Genomic DNA, 18,112 nt, shown 5'->3' on the forward strand with positions numbered 1-18,112 from the left:
CACTGACAATGACTTTCCTGAGCTGTCAAAGCTATCCATGGAGTTTTCAACTTCTTTACTCTTGAGATCTTTGTTAGATCAACTGAAAGATAAATTCATTCGAAGAATTCAACCCTGGGAAGGATTTGAGTCAAGGAACAAAGGAAATAAATGTTCTAAGTGCTGATGGCTGCTTCTGACGCAGCAAGATCTCCCAGTATCCCCGGGCAAATTAGAAAACATGGATCGTGCCTAGGAATATAGCGCTTTCAAAGCACAGTATCTTCTTTCCTGAAGTGTCAGTCTAACTGTGTTAACCAGAACTGGACTCAGGCTTCAATAAAATCTCCTGTTCCTTCTTTTTTTCCCCCCCTTTAGCTCTGCCAGTTCTTTTCAAAAAGGAGCTCAAGGACAAGGAGGCAGAAGAAGGAGCTGCGGTGAAATTCCAATGTGAGCTGACAAAGGATAATGCAACAGTGGAATGGAGGAAAGGCACAATGGAGCTCTTCCCATGTGCCAAATACGAAATTAAATTAAGTGGTCGAACAGCTGAACTCGTGATTCATAATATAGAACCAGAAGATGCCTCTGATTACACATGTGATACAGGAGACCAGCAGAGCACGGCAGTCCTCAGAGTGAATGGTTAGCATTGCATCAAAATGGAAGAGAGGATAAAAGGGATTTGTGAAATTGTGAATGATCTTTTATTCATTGGTGAATAAGATACCCCAAAAGTTAAGAGAAAGAGAAAAGCAGGTGCCCCGTCCTAAAGCAGAATATAGAAATGTGGATCTTATGGGACAGAATTTGTAGAATGGCTGTTTCAGCCTATAAAACACAGTGTACAGTCTGTTGGCCCCTTCCTCTGACACTGATAAGAGCACAAAACTCTGCATCATGGAGATTTTGAAATTCTAATAGATCTTTATTTTTGGCACTTTGCATTCATTTCTGGCTCAGTTGAATCAATAACTAATCATAAGTCATTTACAAAAGCACCTAAAAAATTTACTGTTTTCAATTTTTGTAATGCCTTCCTATTAAGATCCTGAGAACGCTGTGTTTAAACAAACCAGGAATAATGTCTGTAACAAATGATCACCCTCTGTGAAATGTTTTGTGGTCATCTCAAACTGTTGGGTGGAACTTGTGGCTTTGATCTAAGCCACAACCTTTTAAAATACATCCTCTTGGCTGAACCTGACCCACGAAGCTGTCGCTGGATCAACTACGAGTGAAAGAGCCCTGTGCTTGCTTTACACGTATCACATGCTTGCTTTACACGTATCACAATAGGGTTTAGACAGAGGAACCACAGGCGCTGAGATTCCTGTTTGCACAACAGCTGACACACACAGGATGGTTATTCCCGTCTTGTTTTCGTCAGTGACAAGCTGTTGTCTGAGCTGGTCCGTGCCCTGCTTGAGTACGTGTAGTCCATTTGTTTGCGTGTCATCTAGAAGGACTCACTGGTGACGGTCTAGGGTCTTGAAAAGATAGCAGAGATATCCGAAACGTGATTAAAGCTTCACATCATTTGTGGTGTTGGAAGTCATGAGTATTTCTATTAAAATGAACAGATTTACACTGTTGGAGATTCCAATTTCCAGAGCAGATGTATAAAAGGTGTAATGTAGATACCCTTGACTATATGGGAAACAAACATACTTGGGGAACTTTCCGACCCTCTCCTTGTCTGGATATAGAGAATATAGGTCTGTTTATAGGGGGGAAAAAGGCTTGTTATAATCATATAATCAATTAATGCAAACTTCTTCTGCAGCATCAAACCCCAGGTGCCTTGTGCTGAGTCGTGCAGACCTGGCAGTCAAGCTCATGGATCATGTGTTAATTTTTCACTTTGCAGCCATCAAACCCCGGCTGAAGCAGCAGCTGAAGAATGAAGAAGTGGAAGTGGGAGGAACGGCCAGGCTGCGCTGTGAGATTTCCATTAGCAAAGCAGAAGTGGAGTGGCGGAAAGATGGAGTCGTCCTTCACTCAAGCTCTAAGTATGAAATGTGGCAGGACGGCACCCTCCGTGAGCTGCGCGTTCACCGCCTGGAGCCAAGTGATGCTGGAGAGTATTCCTGCAAGGCTGGAGATGAGATGAGCTCTGCAAAACTGACCGTGAAAGGCAAGACCTGTTTATTGGGGCAAGGGGAATTTGCGCTTTAGGATGCTAACATTTTGCAATGTAATTGTTACTATTGTAATAAACAATCGGGATAAACCCTTGTAATAGAGCATAGGAAGGGTATCATAAAAAAAATCTCATGGTCAATGAATGCACTGAAGCAAAGATTCACTTGGTGGACAGGACAGGATAAAGCAGCTGTGATTTGTGACTCATGGCTTGAAATATTTGCTTGACATCATATGCATGTGAGGGAACAGATGGTCCGTCCCCAGCTTCCAGTCACATGGCAGCTGCATCTGGCCTTCATGTCGCTGCAGACAGAGCTTGCTTTCAGGTTGGACCACTAGTGTGGAACAATCACCGCTAGCATCTCTACAGGCTACTCGAGATTGCGGATATTCTGTACATTATGCCCAGCTGCAACATTTTTCGTGCAGATGGTGACCTCAGCTGTATGAACATGTATTGTGTTTGCTCAGATGAAGATCGCGCTGCCTCTCCTTTGGTATGCCCCAACAGATTCGGGGTCCATACAGCTTTTGCCTGTCACATCCTGTCTGTATGATCTTTGCACAGATCTGCAGGTGCCCAACTGTCTTAGAAGCAGGACTCACGCAAACTGCAGCGCAAATGCCTTGTGCTCATGCTAATCCAGTAAATCCAGCTGGGAGCACAGAGCCAACCAGATCCCCAGCCAGTTTGGACCACCAGCACAGAGTATATGCAATTCTCTTTGCAAAAAGACAGTAGAAAGGATAAGGTTTTAACATTATTATATGAAGATATCTAAGTGCAAACGTAGTGAGTTCCAAAGTCCTGAATTTGGCATCTAGCATTCACACCTTATTCACCCAATTACATTATCAAACATGTAATTAAAAAAAATCAATACTTAATGTATCTCTGAGAAAGAACAAGGAATAAAACTACTAACTGAAAGATATTGGCCGTGTTACCAAGTACACTGAAAACAGTGAACCCGGCAGCGTTTGAAATGTGATATCTCCATCCTTGGAGGTACTTAAAGCTCAGCTGGACAGGGTGCTGAGCACCCCGCTGTAAGCTGGCCCTGCTTTGAGCAGTGCTTGGACCAGATGACCTCCAGAAGTCCCCTCCAACCTATATTATTCAGTGTTTCTAAGATTTGATCCATGGTTTCTGTTTCATGGTTTGACTACTGATGGACTGTTTGCAGAGCCTGATGTGACCATTGTGAGTGGCCTAAAGGACGTGGTGGTGTTTGAAGGGGACGATGTCACGTTTCGGTGCCAGGTTTCTCATGAAAACGCGAGGGACGTTGAATGGAAGCTACAGGATGTTGCTCTGCAAAATAATGAAATGAATGAGATCTCTGTGGAAAAAGGAAAGATTCACACCCTGACGTTAAGGAAAGTGACTGAGCAGGACATTGGCACCATCACTTTCCGAGTGGGACCCCACACGTCAACAGCAGAGCTCACAGTAAAAGGTAAGGGGCTCTCTGTGATGTGGGAAAGGAACAGGATGGGTGAGAACAAGTGACATTCTGCTTATGCTAATAGTCATTTCAGGGCCATCATTCACCCTTTGTTCACTCATGTTAGTAGGGTCCCTGTGCTTCAGAGCATTCCTAGCATCATAGAATTGTCTAGGTTGGAAGGGACCTCTAAGATCATCAAGTCTAATCATCAACCATCGACTGCCAAAGACCATGTCCCTAGTTGTTCATAATGTGGTCTCATATACTGTCATCACTATGGATAGAGTGGATGTCACCGAGGTCCTGAAGCTAACTGGTTTCTAGAGAAATTACTGTGTAGCTCCAGTAGGTGGATTGACAGATCTGTAATTTTCATTGGTTCCACTTTCCCCGTTTTTTTGTTTTTTTTTTTTTTTTTCTTCCTTCTTTGGGGTCTTTCTTTCTCTAAACACTGTTTTGAAGAAATTATCAGTCAAACATCCTTCTCCTTCCCTCTTTGAAGCTGTTGGTCTGGTCAAAGACCCCATCCCACCTGAACAAGTTAAGACATCTGTAAAGGTTTTGATTAGTACTTCAGTAACTTCAACAAGTATTTGGGAGTGGGTTTCATCCCAAATCCCTTCACTTATTTTAACTCCTCAATATATAGAGTCACAGAATGGTTTGGGTTGGAAGGGACCTAGAAGATCATCTCGTTCCAACCCCCTTGCCATGGGCAGGGACACCTCCCACCAGCCCAGGTTGCTCAAAGCCTCATCCAACCTGGCCTTGAACACCTCCAGGGATGGGGCAGCCACAACTCCCCTGGGCAACCTGGGCCAGTGTCTCACCACCCTCAGAGTAAAGAATTTCTTCTTAATATCTAATCTGAGTCTACCCTCTTTCAGTTTAAAACCGTTCCCCCTCATCCTACCACTCCGCTCCCTGATCAAGAGTCCCTCCCCAGCTTTCCTGTAGGCCCTTTAGCATCTCCTCAGAGCCTTCTCTTCTCCAGGCTGAACAACCCCAACTCTCTCAGCCTGTCCTCACAGCAGAGGTGCTCCAGCCCTCTGATCATCTTTGTGGCCTCCTCTGGTCCCACTCCATCAGGTCCATGTCTTTCTTACGTTGGGGGCTCCAGAGCTGGATGCAGCACTGCGGGTGGGTCTCACCAGAGTGGAGCAGAGGGGTAAAGCACAAAAGTTAAAGTATTTTGTAATACCCAACTATTCAGCTGTAGCTTTAAGATTACAGGGAAACAAGATGATGGTGACTGTAAATGCCTTTGCTGTGTTTGTAATTTCAGTGCCACCTCCAGTCTTTAAGGAAAAACTACAGAGCACAGAACTGCAAGAAGAAGAAACAGCCATCCTCCGCTGCGAGGTCTCCCAGCCTAATGCTGCGGTGGAGTGGAAGAAGGGTGCTCAGGTGATTTCCTCGAGCCCCAAGTATGAAATCAGGCAGGAGGGGACAATCCATACTTTAAAGATTTACCACTTAAAACCAGAAGACTCTGGCAAATACACCTGTGATAATGGAAATGAACAAACCACAGCCACTTTAACTGTTAAAGGTAGGTTGTTTTGTTTTATTTTTAAGATAAAAAACTTGTTGTACTTCCTTAGCTTATTTCTAGCAAGAGGATGCTCTCTGCTGTCCTTGACTTGTACTTTGCTGGCATCAAAGCAGCTGAATCCTTTTGCTTTCAAAAGTTACGTTAAGTCCTGTGGTGTCCTGAGCAATGAACTATCTAAAGGGTGGGTTGAAGAAGGATGGAGCCAGGCTCTTTTCATTGGTTCCAAGTGACAGGACGAGGGGCAATGGGCACAAGTTAGAACACAGGAAGTTCCGTTCAAATACACGGAAACAGTTCTTTACGGTTCGGGTGACAGAGCACTGGAACAGGCTGCCCAGGGAGGTTGTGGAGTCCCCTTCCCTGGAGATTTTCAAGACCCGCCTGGATGCAGTCCTGAGAAATGTGCTCTAGGCAATCCTGCTTTAGCAGGAGAGTTGGACTAGATGATCTCTAGAGGTCCCTTCCAACTCTGATAATTCTGTGATTCTGTGATTCTGTGAACATGGAGGAATCCAAGTGTAGTAACTGCTTCCACAATCCTAGACCCAAGGGCCTATTTCTGGTCACTCAGAAAACCAAGGCTGGAACTAACATTAGAATGAGACCATTTTTGATGCTTAACCATCCTTTCAGCTGCAGTTCCACATGGGAAAATGGTGCTCAAGAGTCAAAGTGTTCAAACTTACTTGGGCATTCAAGTCCAGCTGACTACCTAAATACTTCTGTGGCCTAAGGTCTTAAAAAGAGGTGTAATATGCCGATATATATATATATTTTTAAATCTACTCTGGTACAAATACAATATTAAGGTGACTTTTTCTGAGATACAAGGTCAGCAAAAGTAAAGAGGAGCCAGGATGTTCTTCCAAATGCCGTCTTTTGGAATATCCCTTGAGAGCTCTCCCATGGAGGGCATGCGCCTGCCTGCTATCACTCTAACTTCAGGATGCAGTGATACCAGAATATTTGTACTGTAAGCAGATCCTCTGATGGTGGCTGTCCGTTTGTGTCTCTATGCGTGGTCCCAGCCACTCCAGCAGTCTTTGAAAAAAAAACTCTGAAACCAGAAAGCTGAGGAAGGCTCTACGGTCACCCTTCATGCTGAGCTCTCCAAACAGGATGCACCAGTGAGGTGGAAAAAAGGGTCAGTCTTGCTCCAGGCCAGCAGCAAGTATGAGATGAAGCAGATGGGCTCTGCTGTGGAGTTACTCATCCATGATCTACAGCTGAAGGATGCTGGAGACTACATCTGTGATTCTGGCGATGAGCAAACTATGGCATCCTTGGTAGTGAAAGGTGACAAAAAGCTTTCACTTCACCTTTTAGGGAGCTCTAGGTTAGTTTAGATGTTCCGTATGGAAGATTCGGGGACACTGTGGCAGAGAGTCTGGTCCTTTTTTTGTGATAAGGATTTCTTAATCAACAGTGACACAGTCTGACAGAGCAGGTCTTCACAAAGACTCTCCTCCTTACGCCTTTGCTAGCTCCTCAGAGCCTGAGGGCTGCAGGACTTAACGGCACAAGGGATGCCCTCACTGCAAATGCAACTGTACAAAAAACTTGAACCCAGCCATTGCCCAGCTGTCCCGCAGAATACGTCATCCATTTCTGCATCACTTGCAAGCACCTTCAGATCTCTCTCCTCTTACATTCATCTGCTACCTGGTTCCTGTGAATTCACTGTGATTCATAGAACCCCATCTCCTTCCCTCGTGAATACCAATGCAGACGTAACTGTGGAGCCACCGAGGGAACTGGACTTGAGGAACTAAAATTCTACACATGGCACATTGTAAATCAACCCACCAAAACTCCAACTTGACCCATCAGTGATCCACATCAGTGCAGGGACTTCCAGAATTCATCCCTCTTCTGGTGCAGTTTTCAAATGAGGGGCATTGTATAACAATGTCTTTCCATGCACCCTCCCAAATACCCAAGAACTTAGATATCAGGTGTAGATTTTTGAGTTGTGGCTTTGGTACGGTACCCATTTGGAGATACATACACTTAGATGCTCAAGAGTCCAAATCCATGACCTCTCTGTCTAAGAAGGAACACATTCCCTGAGGTGCTCAGTGTATGCTGTGCCCAGCTACTCTTGAGGAGTGCAGGATGTGATACTGTGATGCTCGGCGCGCTTGGAAATCCAGCTCTTTCTGTCATTCCTTGTTTGGGTTTTAAAGTAATTTTGGAATTGAGTTGTAACCAAATTTGGAATGGCACCACAGTTTCACTAAACAGAAGATTTAGTGACAGAGTCAGCAATGAAACATTTTTTTTCCCTCTGATTTATCTTGGTTTAGCTTTGCCAGTAATCTTCACACAACCACTCCAGAACCAGCAAGCCGAAGAAGGCGGCACCATCACTTTGAGCTGTGAAATCTCAAAACCAAATGCCACTGTGCAGTGGAAGAAGGCCGGGACAGCGCTGCGACCGAGTGACAAATACAAGATGTGTCAAGCTGGATCCGTGGCCGAGCTGACAATTCACAACCTGAGCAAAGCTGACGCTGGAGAATACATGTGCGACACAGGGGACCAGCAAACCATTGCAGCTGTGCTGGTGAAAGGTGGGGCTTTGCGTGGGGAAGAGCCAAACAGAGCTTGGTACTGTGGCAGGGGCACGTGATTAAGTAATTTGACAGCTAGACGTTGTCCCATGCCCAAACTGAATCATGGAGATGTCAGAGATGAGAGGGATTTCAGAGGGGTAAGAAATGGGTCCGTTATTTCTAGGGAATCAGAAATGGGTCTTTAGTCAATGATTCTGTGGTTTAATGTTAATGTCACCCACTAAAAGCTGTTGACAATGTTTTAACAATACATAGATCGCATTATAGATATATTTTATATATTTATTATACACACAATACAGTGTAATGTGCATACTTTATAGACTATCATATATACGTGCATAATATATATGTGTACATACACATTATGTATCTGTAAGAGTGTGAGATGTTACTACATCCCCATGTAACTACATTTCTACGCATTTACTGTTTAGTGCTTTGTGGTCGTTCTTTCAAATAATATAGTACTGCCAAGAAAGAGCATAACGAAATGTTTAACCCAGGAAGCATCACTTGAAAGTAGATATCAAACTCTGTTGACCTTTCCATAAAGAACCGGCAGCCACCATAGTGGAGACGCTGAAGGACGTCACTTCGTACGAAGGAGAAGATGCGGTGTTTGAATGCAGGCTGTCCCGGGAAACAACTCAGGATGCCCAGTGGTTCCTGGGGGATGTTCCCCTGCAATCCAATGAAATGAATGAGATCAGAGTCCAAGGGACACGTCACACTTTGATCCTGAGGAAGGTGACTCTGGAAGACTGTGGGCCCATCAGTTTCAAAGTTGGGCAGTCTACCTCAGCGGCACAGCTAACGGTCCAAGGTGAGCCACCTCCTGGGAAGAGGGATTGAGGAGGTACTGGTAAGCACTGTCAACACTGCTTTAGCTTCTGGAGAGGTGTATTTGGCAGGAGGGGCCCTTGGAAATTTTGGGAGATTCTGCTAACCTGTTTTAGGCATTTAAGAGTTAGATATGTGCATCTGAGCTAGTCATTTGAATCCTTCTGATAGTCCATGGAGTGACGCAAACATCCTTTGAAGACCATCCAACTTACCCTGAAACAAGCAGCTAAGATACGTCAGAATCTATGTTGAAGAGTGTCAAGATTATGCACTGAATTAATCTCCTACTTATGATGTTTTTAGATCATATTTACTCCAAAAAAAACCATATAAAAAATCTGAAAAACCTTTCCATTAAGTTGCATAGAATGAGTATCTGAAGGGTGCCTACAAGAAAGATGGAGTGGGCCTTTTTACAAGGGCATGTAGTGATAGGATGAGAGTAATGGCTTCAAACTGGAAGAGGGGAGATTTAGATTAGATATTAGGAAGAAATTCTTGACTGTGAGGGCGGTGAGCCCCTGGCGCAGGTTGCCCCGAGAAGCTGTGGCTGCCCCATCCCTGGAGGTGTTGAAGGCCAGGTTGAACGGGGCTTGGAGCGACCTGGTCTGGTGGGAGGTGTCCCTGCTCAGGGCAGGGGGGTTGGAACTAGATGATCTTCAAGGTCCCTTCCAACCCAAACCATTTTATCATTTTGATAGATAGGCCATGTCAATACCTTATCTTGTTTGTTCCTCTTTTGGTCTGGTTCAAAATGTAACTATAGGCACCCAGTTCTGATCTGGGGGCAATGCTGGATTAGGCGGTTGCAGCAGTGTTGGTACCCTCTTCTCCACAGTTGCTCCAGTCACCTTTGTCAAAGCACTCCACAGCTTGGAGCTGCAGGAGGGTGGCACGGCTCACTTGTCCTGTGAGGTGTCCAAGCCCGATGTCCCAGTGGAGTGGAAGAAAGGCACATCCGTGATCCGCTCCAGCCAGAAGTGCAGCATCAAGCAGGAGGGGAACGTTCACACGCTGGTCATCCACGATTTGAACCGTGCAGACTCAGGGGAGTATAGCTGCCACACAGCTGACGGGAAGACCACTGCCAGACTAGAGGTTAAAGGTAGGATTTCCTCTTTGCTCAGCAGTGGTGAGACTCGTGCAGGTCAATTTTTGGAGCTCTCTAGTACAAGAGAGACATTGAGGTGGTGGAGCAAGTGCCACCAAATTTGTCAGGGGGCTGGAGCACACGAAGTGTAAGGAGAGGCTGGGTTTGTTCAGCCTGGGGAAGAGAAGCTTGGGGGGGACCTCATTTCTGTCTGCAGCTTCCTAATGGGGGACTACCGAGGAGAGAGAAAGAGAGACACCTTCCTTGGAGTGCTCAGGAAACAGATAGAAGCAACAAGCGCAGGCTGCAGCAAGACAAATTCAGATAAGGGAAAAAACAACCTTTCACAATGAAGGGGTGGTCAGACATTGGAACTGGGACCCAGAGGGGTGGAGGAATCTCCATCCACGGAGGACCTCTGGAGATCCCTTCAGCCTTAATTATTCTGTAACTGATGCCTGGCTGCATGATCTGAAGCTTCAGGTCTGCAGGTGTAGATTCTTAGAGTGTTTTTATGGTGTTCTGTGGTTTTATTTTGGGAATGAAAAGCCATCTGGGCTTATTACTGAAGTTAGTTGGGAATTCTTCATGAGAGGAAGTCTAGGATATGGGGAGAGAAATGCAGCTCCTGTAGAACTGAAATTTTCCCTCCTGGTTAACTCCTCACCCTCCTCCTCCTCCTCTGTCTGTCTTACATGGAGGCATCCCTGCTCCTGACAGCTCTCCTTAGGTAAATGCACCTGGAATTGTGCATGAACTTAATGAATGGCATTATCAGTACCTTAAAAATAAAACATTCCTCCGTTTTCTATTTTTGCTTCACTTGTTTGTTTTTTTTTTTCTCTTTGCACCATTCGCCCTTTCAAGCCCTGCCTGTGCTTTTCAAACACTGGCTGAAAAACGAGGAGGTGGAGGAAGGGCGCACAGCCGTGCTGCAGTGTGAGCTGACGAAACCCGACGCACCCGTGGAGTGGAGGAAAGGGGACAGCGTGCTGCAGCCCAGTGACAAGTATGAGATCCGGCAAGAGGGGACACGTGTTGAGCTCTTCATCTACGACGCTGAGGCTCAGGACGCTGGCGATTACACATGCGACTCGGGGGATCAGCAGACCACTGCATCCTTGCAAGTCAAAGGTAGGAGAAGCTTTGCTTGAAGTTGGGGTTGTTCAGCCTGGAGAAAAGGAGGCTGAGGGAAGACCTTATCACTCTCTACAACTACCTGAAAGGAGGGTGTAGAGAGGTGGGCGCTGGTCTCTTCTCACAGCTTACAACCCATAGGACAAGAGGAAATAGCCTCAAGTTGTGTCAGGGGAGGTTTAGGTTAGACATTAGGAAAAACTTCTACACTGAAAGGATTATTAAATACCGGAACAGGCTGCCCAGGGAAGTGGTTGAATCACCATCCTTGGATGTATTTAAAAGCCACCTAGATATGGCGCTCAGGGACATGGTTTAGAAGTGGGCCCAGTAGAGTTTAGATAATGGTTGAACTTGATGATCCTATGATCTGAACCTATGGCTCTGTTCCAGCCATAGCGATTCTATAATTCTAAGGCAGAGAAGTTATGACTGTGGCCATCCTCTATAGGGTTGATATGGATGTTTTACCACTGAATTATCATGAATACTCTGTATCTGTGAATTACAACTGCAGGAAAGGGTTTGATCCACAGCCTGTTCTTCAAAGAAGAATTTAGTGCCTTTTAAACCCAATTCTATTTCTGCGGTTGTAATTTTGATCTCGCTGGGCGGGCTGGGAGCAAAACTGCAGCTGCTGCTAATGGAGGGTACCTACAAGAGCAGTTAGAAAACTTGCCTGCTGCCTGACAATAAGGGACTGCAGTATTTCACCGTACCTACAACAGGCCCATTTTAAATTGAACCATTATACCTATTTGTGCCTGAGCAGCCCAAGAATTGTGGCTCTTTGCCTTTTTCTAGTGCCTACGTTTTGAGATCTTATAGTTTTATTCATTCTATACTAAGAGCGCTGTGTCTTTTGACTTGAGCAACAAGATCATGCTTTTAGATCCTGAGTTTAACCCCCATAACCGGTGTTCAGCTCAGAGCGTGTGGTTTCAGCGATGAACTGTCCAACTGCTGTGATTGGTACTCCTACTGCTGACCCTGGAAATGGTGGGTATGCCCACATGAAGCCCTTTAGAGGTTCCATGACCTATGGTAATCCTTTATGGAGCAGCAGTGGACAGCCTCACTGTACCAACAGCTGATCCCTATGAGTGGCTGTGGCACAACTCAAAGTCCTGCTCTGGGCTTGGCATTGCCAGCAGGGAAGCTGGGATTCAGAAAGAGGGGAATCATAGAATCATAGAATGGTTTAGGTTGGAAAGGACCTTGAAGATCATTCAGTTCCAACCCCCCTGCCATAGGCAGGGACACCTCCCACCAGACCAGGTTGCCCAAGGCCACGTCCAGCCTGGCCTTGAACACCTCCAGGGATGGGGCCTCAACCTGTCTGGGCAACCTGTTCCAGTGCCTTACCACCCTTAAAAGTTGGGAACAGCCAAGCCAGAGAAGTTGCAAGCAAGTTTCTTACCTCTGAGGACTGCCACTGATGCGGTTGCTTCTCCGCTGCAGTACTACCCGTGCTGTTTAAAGAAGAGCTGAAAAACGTAGAGTCTGAAGAAGGGGGAACAGCTGTCTTGCACTGTGAGATCTCCAAGCCTGACGCCCCCGTTGAGTGGAGAAAAGGAGGGGTGGTCATTCAGGCCAGTGATAAGTACGAGATGAAGCTGAAAGGCAGCATTGCTGAGCTCATCATCCACGGTGTAGAGCCTGATGACTGCGGGGATTATACCTGTAGCACTGGATACGAGATCACCACAGGTTCTGTGTACGTGCAAGGTAAGGTGAGATGTGGTGGAACTGCTCTGATTTTGCTGCCTGGATTTCTTATTCCAAAATCTTTGATGGCAACTGGCCAAACTTGTCTCAGGTGCAAACAGTTGAAAGTCCGTTCATTTCTTTCCTGATTGCAGTGAAGACAGAAACATTTGGATCTAGGCTGAGGTTGGACCAATGGTTAGAAATTAAAGTAGTTCAAAGTACTGACCATGCTGCGTACCATAGCAGATGGTGGTACTGCTGAAAAAGTATTTGCTTGGAGCAGTGGTTGTGAAAAAATACAGAAATTCTTGTTATTACTGATCACAGCCTCTATCATTGTTGTTATTCTTATTACTCTTTTAAAATCACTGTAAGTAAACGTTTAAATTGAGCTACCTGTCTGCCTCCCACCTCGTACAATGTCAGCGCAGATGGTTGCAACACGCAGGAGAGCCCATCATGACCTGATCATGGAGGAGAGTTTCCTCCCACTGAGACAGTGTTGGCAGACACACACACTGCGCTTGCAGGCGGGCGAAGGATGGAAGGTGGTTTCTAAATCCTTTACAGAAAATTTAAGCTCTTTTTTTTCTCTGGAACAGCATTACAAGTTTAACTCTGCTGGACAACTTGCACTGTTGCTTGGGCTAGTTCTGCAGGAAGCGACGTGTATATGTTTATGCTTTTGTTTTCCTTTGGCACCTTCTCTTGCTCTGTTATACAGAAGAAGCAGCAGTCATAGTTTCTGGTTTAAAGAACACAGACGTCTTTGTGGGTGAGTCAGCCACGTTCACCTGCGAGCTCTCATACCCGGGCGTGAAGAACGTGCAGTGGTGGCTCGATGGATCTCCCCTTCACAACAACTTTGTGACTGAAATCTCTGAGCAGGATGGGATGATCCACACTTTAACCCTAAATGACGTGGCGTGCCATGACTCGGGCACTGTCACCTTCAGAGCTGGGTCCCTTATATCTTCAGCTAAATTATTAGTCAAAGGTATTTCATTGTTAGAAAAAAACACATGGCCACCTCTGGACTTGCTCAGTGCGCTAGTGCTTCTGCCTTCCAGGCTACCCTTACTAAATCCCTTCACACTTCTTCTGTGTCCCGCAACCCTCCACTTCTGCAAGTCACCATACTCACATCAGAAGTCCTGTAGGTACAACTGCATTGATTTTTTTGGAGTGGTTCAGGTGAGAAAGGGTTGCAGGGTCAGGGCTGCTGCTTTCACCTGACATCTGTGTAGAGCTGAACATAAACCACTGTGGAAGCACCTGATTTTTTTATCCCCCCTTCAACTGTTTTTATAGTATCACAAAGTATTATGTGTCTAGAATTTCACAAAGTGACCACTGTGCTGCCCCATAACTAGGCTACTGGCACCGAGCTCAGTCTATTTCCAAGAGAAGACTTTGGGCTGTTATATTGTTGGCTCCAGAGCTCCTCCTGGAAACCCAACGGTATATGACGTTGGGGTAAGATTGTGACAAAATGAGCCTCGTTTGTCGACTGCCAGAATAGTAATGGTCATCATTGCACTGGAAAAGCTTTGTGGTCTGTTGAATAAAGATTTTTCTCATTTGGTAAGGGTAGCCACAAGCCGCAAATAACACTGAGCTCCAGACTTGATAAAGCAAGCTCCTTCACATCCAGTCCTTTTGTAGCCATTGGGAAAAGTTGTTATTCTTCAGACAAAAGTAACACTTATTCCTTGCTTGGAAAAGGGGTTTGTATATATGGAGATATAAAGGGTTAAGTGTTCTTTATTAAAATCTACCCCCGTGCTATAACTGTCTTCCATAACAGGAATGATCCACAACATGGAATTGTAGTCAGTGGTTGATATTTCCTTCTCTGTATAATGTGTCCCTTGTACATTGAGAAAATCGAACTCTCTGCAAAGAGAAAGTGGCAAATCACTTAATATCAGAATGATGCAGCAACGATATAGTGTGTGAACCTCACAAATCTCATGTCCGTTTGTATCAGTTTTGAGTTTCATATTTTCAAAGACAGAAACTGATTCTGAGCTCTCTAGGCAAAGAAATCCAGTGGGTCTAAAATATAAATTAAAAATAAATGCATTGTTCAGTATTCTACTCCATGAAATAAAGGGTTCCCGAGAAGTTTTCATTTCACAGAATCACAGCATCCCTGATGCTGGAAGGGGCCTCTGGAAACCATCTAGTCCAACCCCACAGCTCATGCTAGTACACACGTGTATGTGGATATTTTGTGCTTCTGTTAAGACAAGATTTCTTCAATGTGAACCTGAATCACAGTAGTATGTGACTATAATTGGATTAGGATGAGAAAGGTATTTAAAAAACACCCCAGTTACATCGTGCTCAATAACACATGGTTTAACGGGAGAGTAAAGCACTAGTAAAATTCTGATGGTGGTTGTATTAACAGCCAATTTCATATACTTTATTTTGTCCAGAAATCTAAAAATAGATCTGTCTTCGAACTAGGCATGTTTCAGTCTATCTAGCTCTCCATGGCTTGTTCTTCACCAAGGAACAAGTTGTCTTTCTGTCTGTTCCATGTGCCCTGTTCTCCTGGTGTAAGACATGCTTGTAACTGGATATACTCTATAATAACTGAGATCTCACGACAGCTTTTGTTGTTGGGCCATCACCATGTCATTGCCCCATAGCTGCATTCATCCAGAGGCCCAGCGTGATGGCACCTTCATACACGGGTGGGGTCAAAATGGAAAAGTTTGAAGGAGTGGCTGCCTTCTTCTGACCCCCTTGGGCAGGGTGGGAATTACAGGCCCCCGTGTACACGTTGGCTCCTAAGTCCCAAGGAGCTTTCTGCCATTCTGCATGGGTGAATAGGGCCACCAAGGTCTTAGCTGAGCAGTGGCAAAGAGCAATAGTGCAGTGGAACCAGGACACCTTCCTTTTCCAACACCACGGGTTACGTTTGCTGTGAGGAGCACGTCTGCATCTTATAAAAGGAGATAGTATTCTACTCTCCAGCTGCACAAATACCTTCTTGTTTCTTCAGTCCTGGTGTAACCAAAACATCTCCATGATCTGCCATTGATGTTTCCTCTCCATAAACACACGTGCAGACACACAGTGTGGTGGAGGGAGCCTCAGAGAGCGGGACCAAGCCTTGCAGCAAGTTTCCAAGAGGCTTTTGCAAAACTATCTTTGCTTCCCAATGTCTGCTAGGAGCATCCCAAGTCCTCTACCTGATGCACCATGTTTCAAGAGGAGCATTCCAGAGAGTGGTCCAGCGTAGTTAATTCTATCTGTGAAAGCTTGTGATCAGAACAACTCTTTGAAAGATAAGGACATATATCAGCTTCCTCTGACTGTCATCCTTTCAAGTCCCATTGTAGCCCTATCAATTTTGGGGGGAAGCTGACGTAGCTCTGCCAAGAAGGGTGTCGCAGAGAGACTTCTATTTTCAGACCTCATTGAGATTTTTCTTTTCAGCATATATCTATATACTGTAGTTGTGTGCAGGTGGTCCAATCTGAGATGTCAGGAGGGACTCCTTGGCTGCTTTGGAAGCTCACAATATTTTGAGGTTAGATATCTCTACTGTGCCCTGCAGCTGCCTCCCAAGAAGCAGAACTAGCATTTTAAAAGAAATACTGGATGCTTAAAAGCAGCCTCATGGATCTCGCCTTCTTCAGACGAGCTACATATCCAGCTTCTCTCAGCTCAATCTGAGATTGCAGTGGTCTATGCTGCATCTCTAGATCAGCCACTGTAAAGGAAATCATATTATTTTTCCCCCAGCTCTGGCTCTGCCACAGAGGAACCCATGGTCAATCAAGGCAATAGGTTCCCCTCTCCCGTGAAGTGCCCTTTTTTGTTACAGTTGTCCTGCATCTTTGCTCCTCATGCTGTCCATGACTCCTGACATATGGCCATCACCACCACAGGACAGGAATGAGTATTTGCGTTTGGGTATTGCATTTCTTTCCAAGGAGTGGTTGCAGTTTGCTCGTACAAAGAGCCTCCAGTAGAGTTTGTGGCATTTTCCCATGGTTAGGTGAGGTTGAGAGTTATGGGGAACCGCTCAGGGCAGCCCATCCATTGCAGTCCCCCGTCTCACACTTGCATTCTGGGAAGCAGAAGTGTTTTGCCTCCAGTGCTTCCTAGAGGATGTCAGCAATGCTGGGAGAAAAACTAAGCCTGGAGGCAACCCCAGCAGATGTTCTGCACAGAAGATCATATTCAGGACTGTGAAAGCCTTAATTGCCGTTGGCCCGTTTTCCAGTGTGATGGTTATATTCTAATGTACCAGTTTTGCTTCAATCCTGCTTGATGCTGACACAAGCACAGACTAAACCGCTAATCCCCAGTGTGCCCAGTCAGCTCCCTGCTTGCACGGTCACTGCTTGCTCCCCGCAGGCTCTGCGCTTGTCGAAAATCTCTAAGTTGCGATTTCCACGAGGATCCACTAATGCATGTCCTTCCTGACATGTTGGTTAACAGATCCAACCATTGAAGTGGTCAGTCCCATGCAGGATATAACTGTTGATGAAGATGGCACAGCAGAGTTCATATGCCAGTATTCTAGGCCAGTACACGCCATATGGAAGAAAAATGATCAGGAAATACATGCAGATGGGCAGCGAGTGATTATCGATCAGGACTGGAATGTAAGCATGCTAAAAATTAAACCTACGGTACCAGAAGACACTGGCATCTATTCTTGTGAAGCTGAAGGCACTAAAGTGATGGCTGCACTTGATGTTCAAGGTGAGGTCTTCCAGCCAAAGAGGAAGACTATCATGGGTTCCAAATAGGAGGCGGAAAAATCACGGCAGCGTCTCACAATAAGCGACACATCAGATTACCCGCTCTTTGGTGTTCACTCCAGTACTGATAACGATGATAAAAGTAGTTGGGAGTTAATGGGTATTGGATATGAAACTGCAGCATTTCACTGGAGCTTAGGTCTAATTAATGCTTACTAATTACACCACTTAAAGCATCATACCTCTTCTACAATGAACCACAACATCAGTGCAATGGGATGTGTCCTGCTGAATTATTGTGAAGTCACAGATGTAATGTTGGTCCAAAGAAATAATAAGAATATTTTTTGGTGTTACGGAGTGCTTTTTACGCACAGTGTGCCTTAAAACCAGTAGCTAATGGATAGTGTGGAACTTCAATTTATTTTCAGCTAAGCTAAGGTAGCTTGGTATTTTACTTATTTCAAATACTGATCATGCAGGAACTGTCTTCTTCCTTCTCATCAGCATTTTTGAGAAACAGCAAATCAAAAATTAAAAATAGGTTTAGGATTTTATATCAATATTTCTTATTTTTTTTTCTGCTGTGTATGGGGTTATTGTTTTCATTCACCAGTTGAATTAACACGATCAGCAAGAACAGGGGTTCTGATTTGATTTCTGAATTTTTGTGTTTCATTAGGCAATTATACTTTCTTGTCTAATCAGGGTTGTGAGCACAGAAGAGCAGGGTATTATATATTATAATGTTTTCTACATTGATAAATACTTTCCATTTTAGGGATTTAAAAAGATGTTAACATAATCTAAAAGCATCCCAGAGGAGGCAGGATTTGTAATTGTCTGCCTTCCCTAGTTAGGGAAACCATCGCTCCAAAAGTGCACAAATA

At 45.0% G+C, this 18,112-nt stretch overlaps 1 protein-coding gene across 10 annotated transcripts in view; it reads left to right on the forward strand.

Moving 5' to 3' along the window:
* The window catches only part of OBSCN (obscurin, cytoskeletal calmodulin and titin-interacting RhoGEF), a 209,400-nt gene that overhangs the window by 109,062 nt on the left and 82,226 nt on the right, over positions 1-18,112 (forward strand). For 5 of the 10 annotated variants that reach the window (XM_082480089.1, XM_082480091.1, XM_082480092.1 and 2 more), the window contains 11 exons: positions 358-624; positions 1,850-2,116; positions 3,315-3,587; positions 4,864-5,130; positions 7,440-7,706; positions 8,266-8,535; positions 9,394-9,660; positions 10,513-10,779; positions 12,244-12,510; positions 13,217-13,489; positions 16,957-17,223. In XM_082480089.1, coding sequence (XP_082336215.1) covers positions 358-624; positions 1,850-2,116; positions 3,315-3,587; positions 4,864-5,130; positions 7,440-7,706; positions 8,266-8,535; positions 9,394-9,660; positions 10,513-10,779; positions 12,244-12,510; positions 13,217-13,489; positions 16,957-17,223 — 2,952 coding nt within the window. The remainder of the gene's footprint in view (positions 1-357; positions 625-1,849; positions 2,117-3,314; positions 3,588-4,863; positions 5,131-7,439; positions 7,707-8,265; positions 8,536-9,393; positions 9,661-10,512; positions 10,780-12,243; positions 12,511-13,216; positions 13,490-16,956; positions 17,224-18,112) is intronic. The other 5 variants (XM_082480094.1, XM_082480095.1, XM_082480097.1 and 2 more) reach the window with 1 other exon arrangement.

This window comes from Vanellus vanellus (genome assembly GCF_965231255.1).
Source record: "Vanellus vanellus genome assembly, chromosome: 2".
In the NCBI taxonomy this organism is placed as follows: domain Eukaryota; kingdom Metazoa; phylum Chordata; class Aves; order Charadriiformes; family Charadriidae; genus Vanellus; species Vanellus vanellus.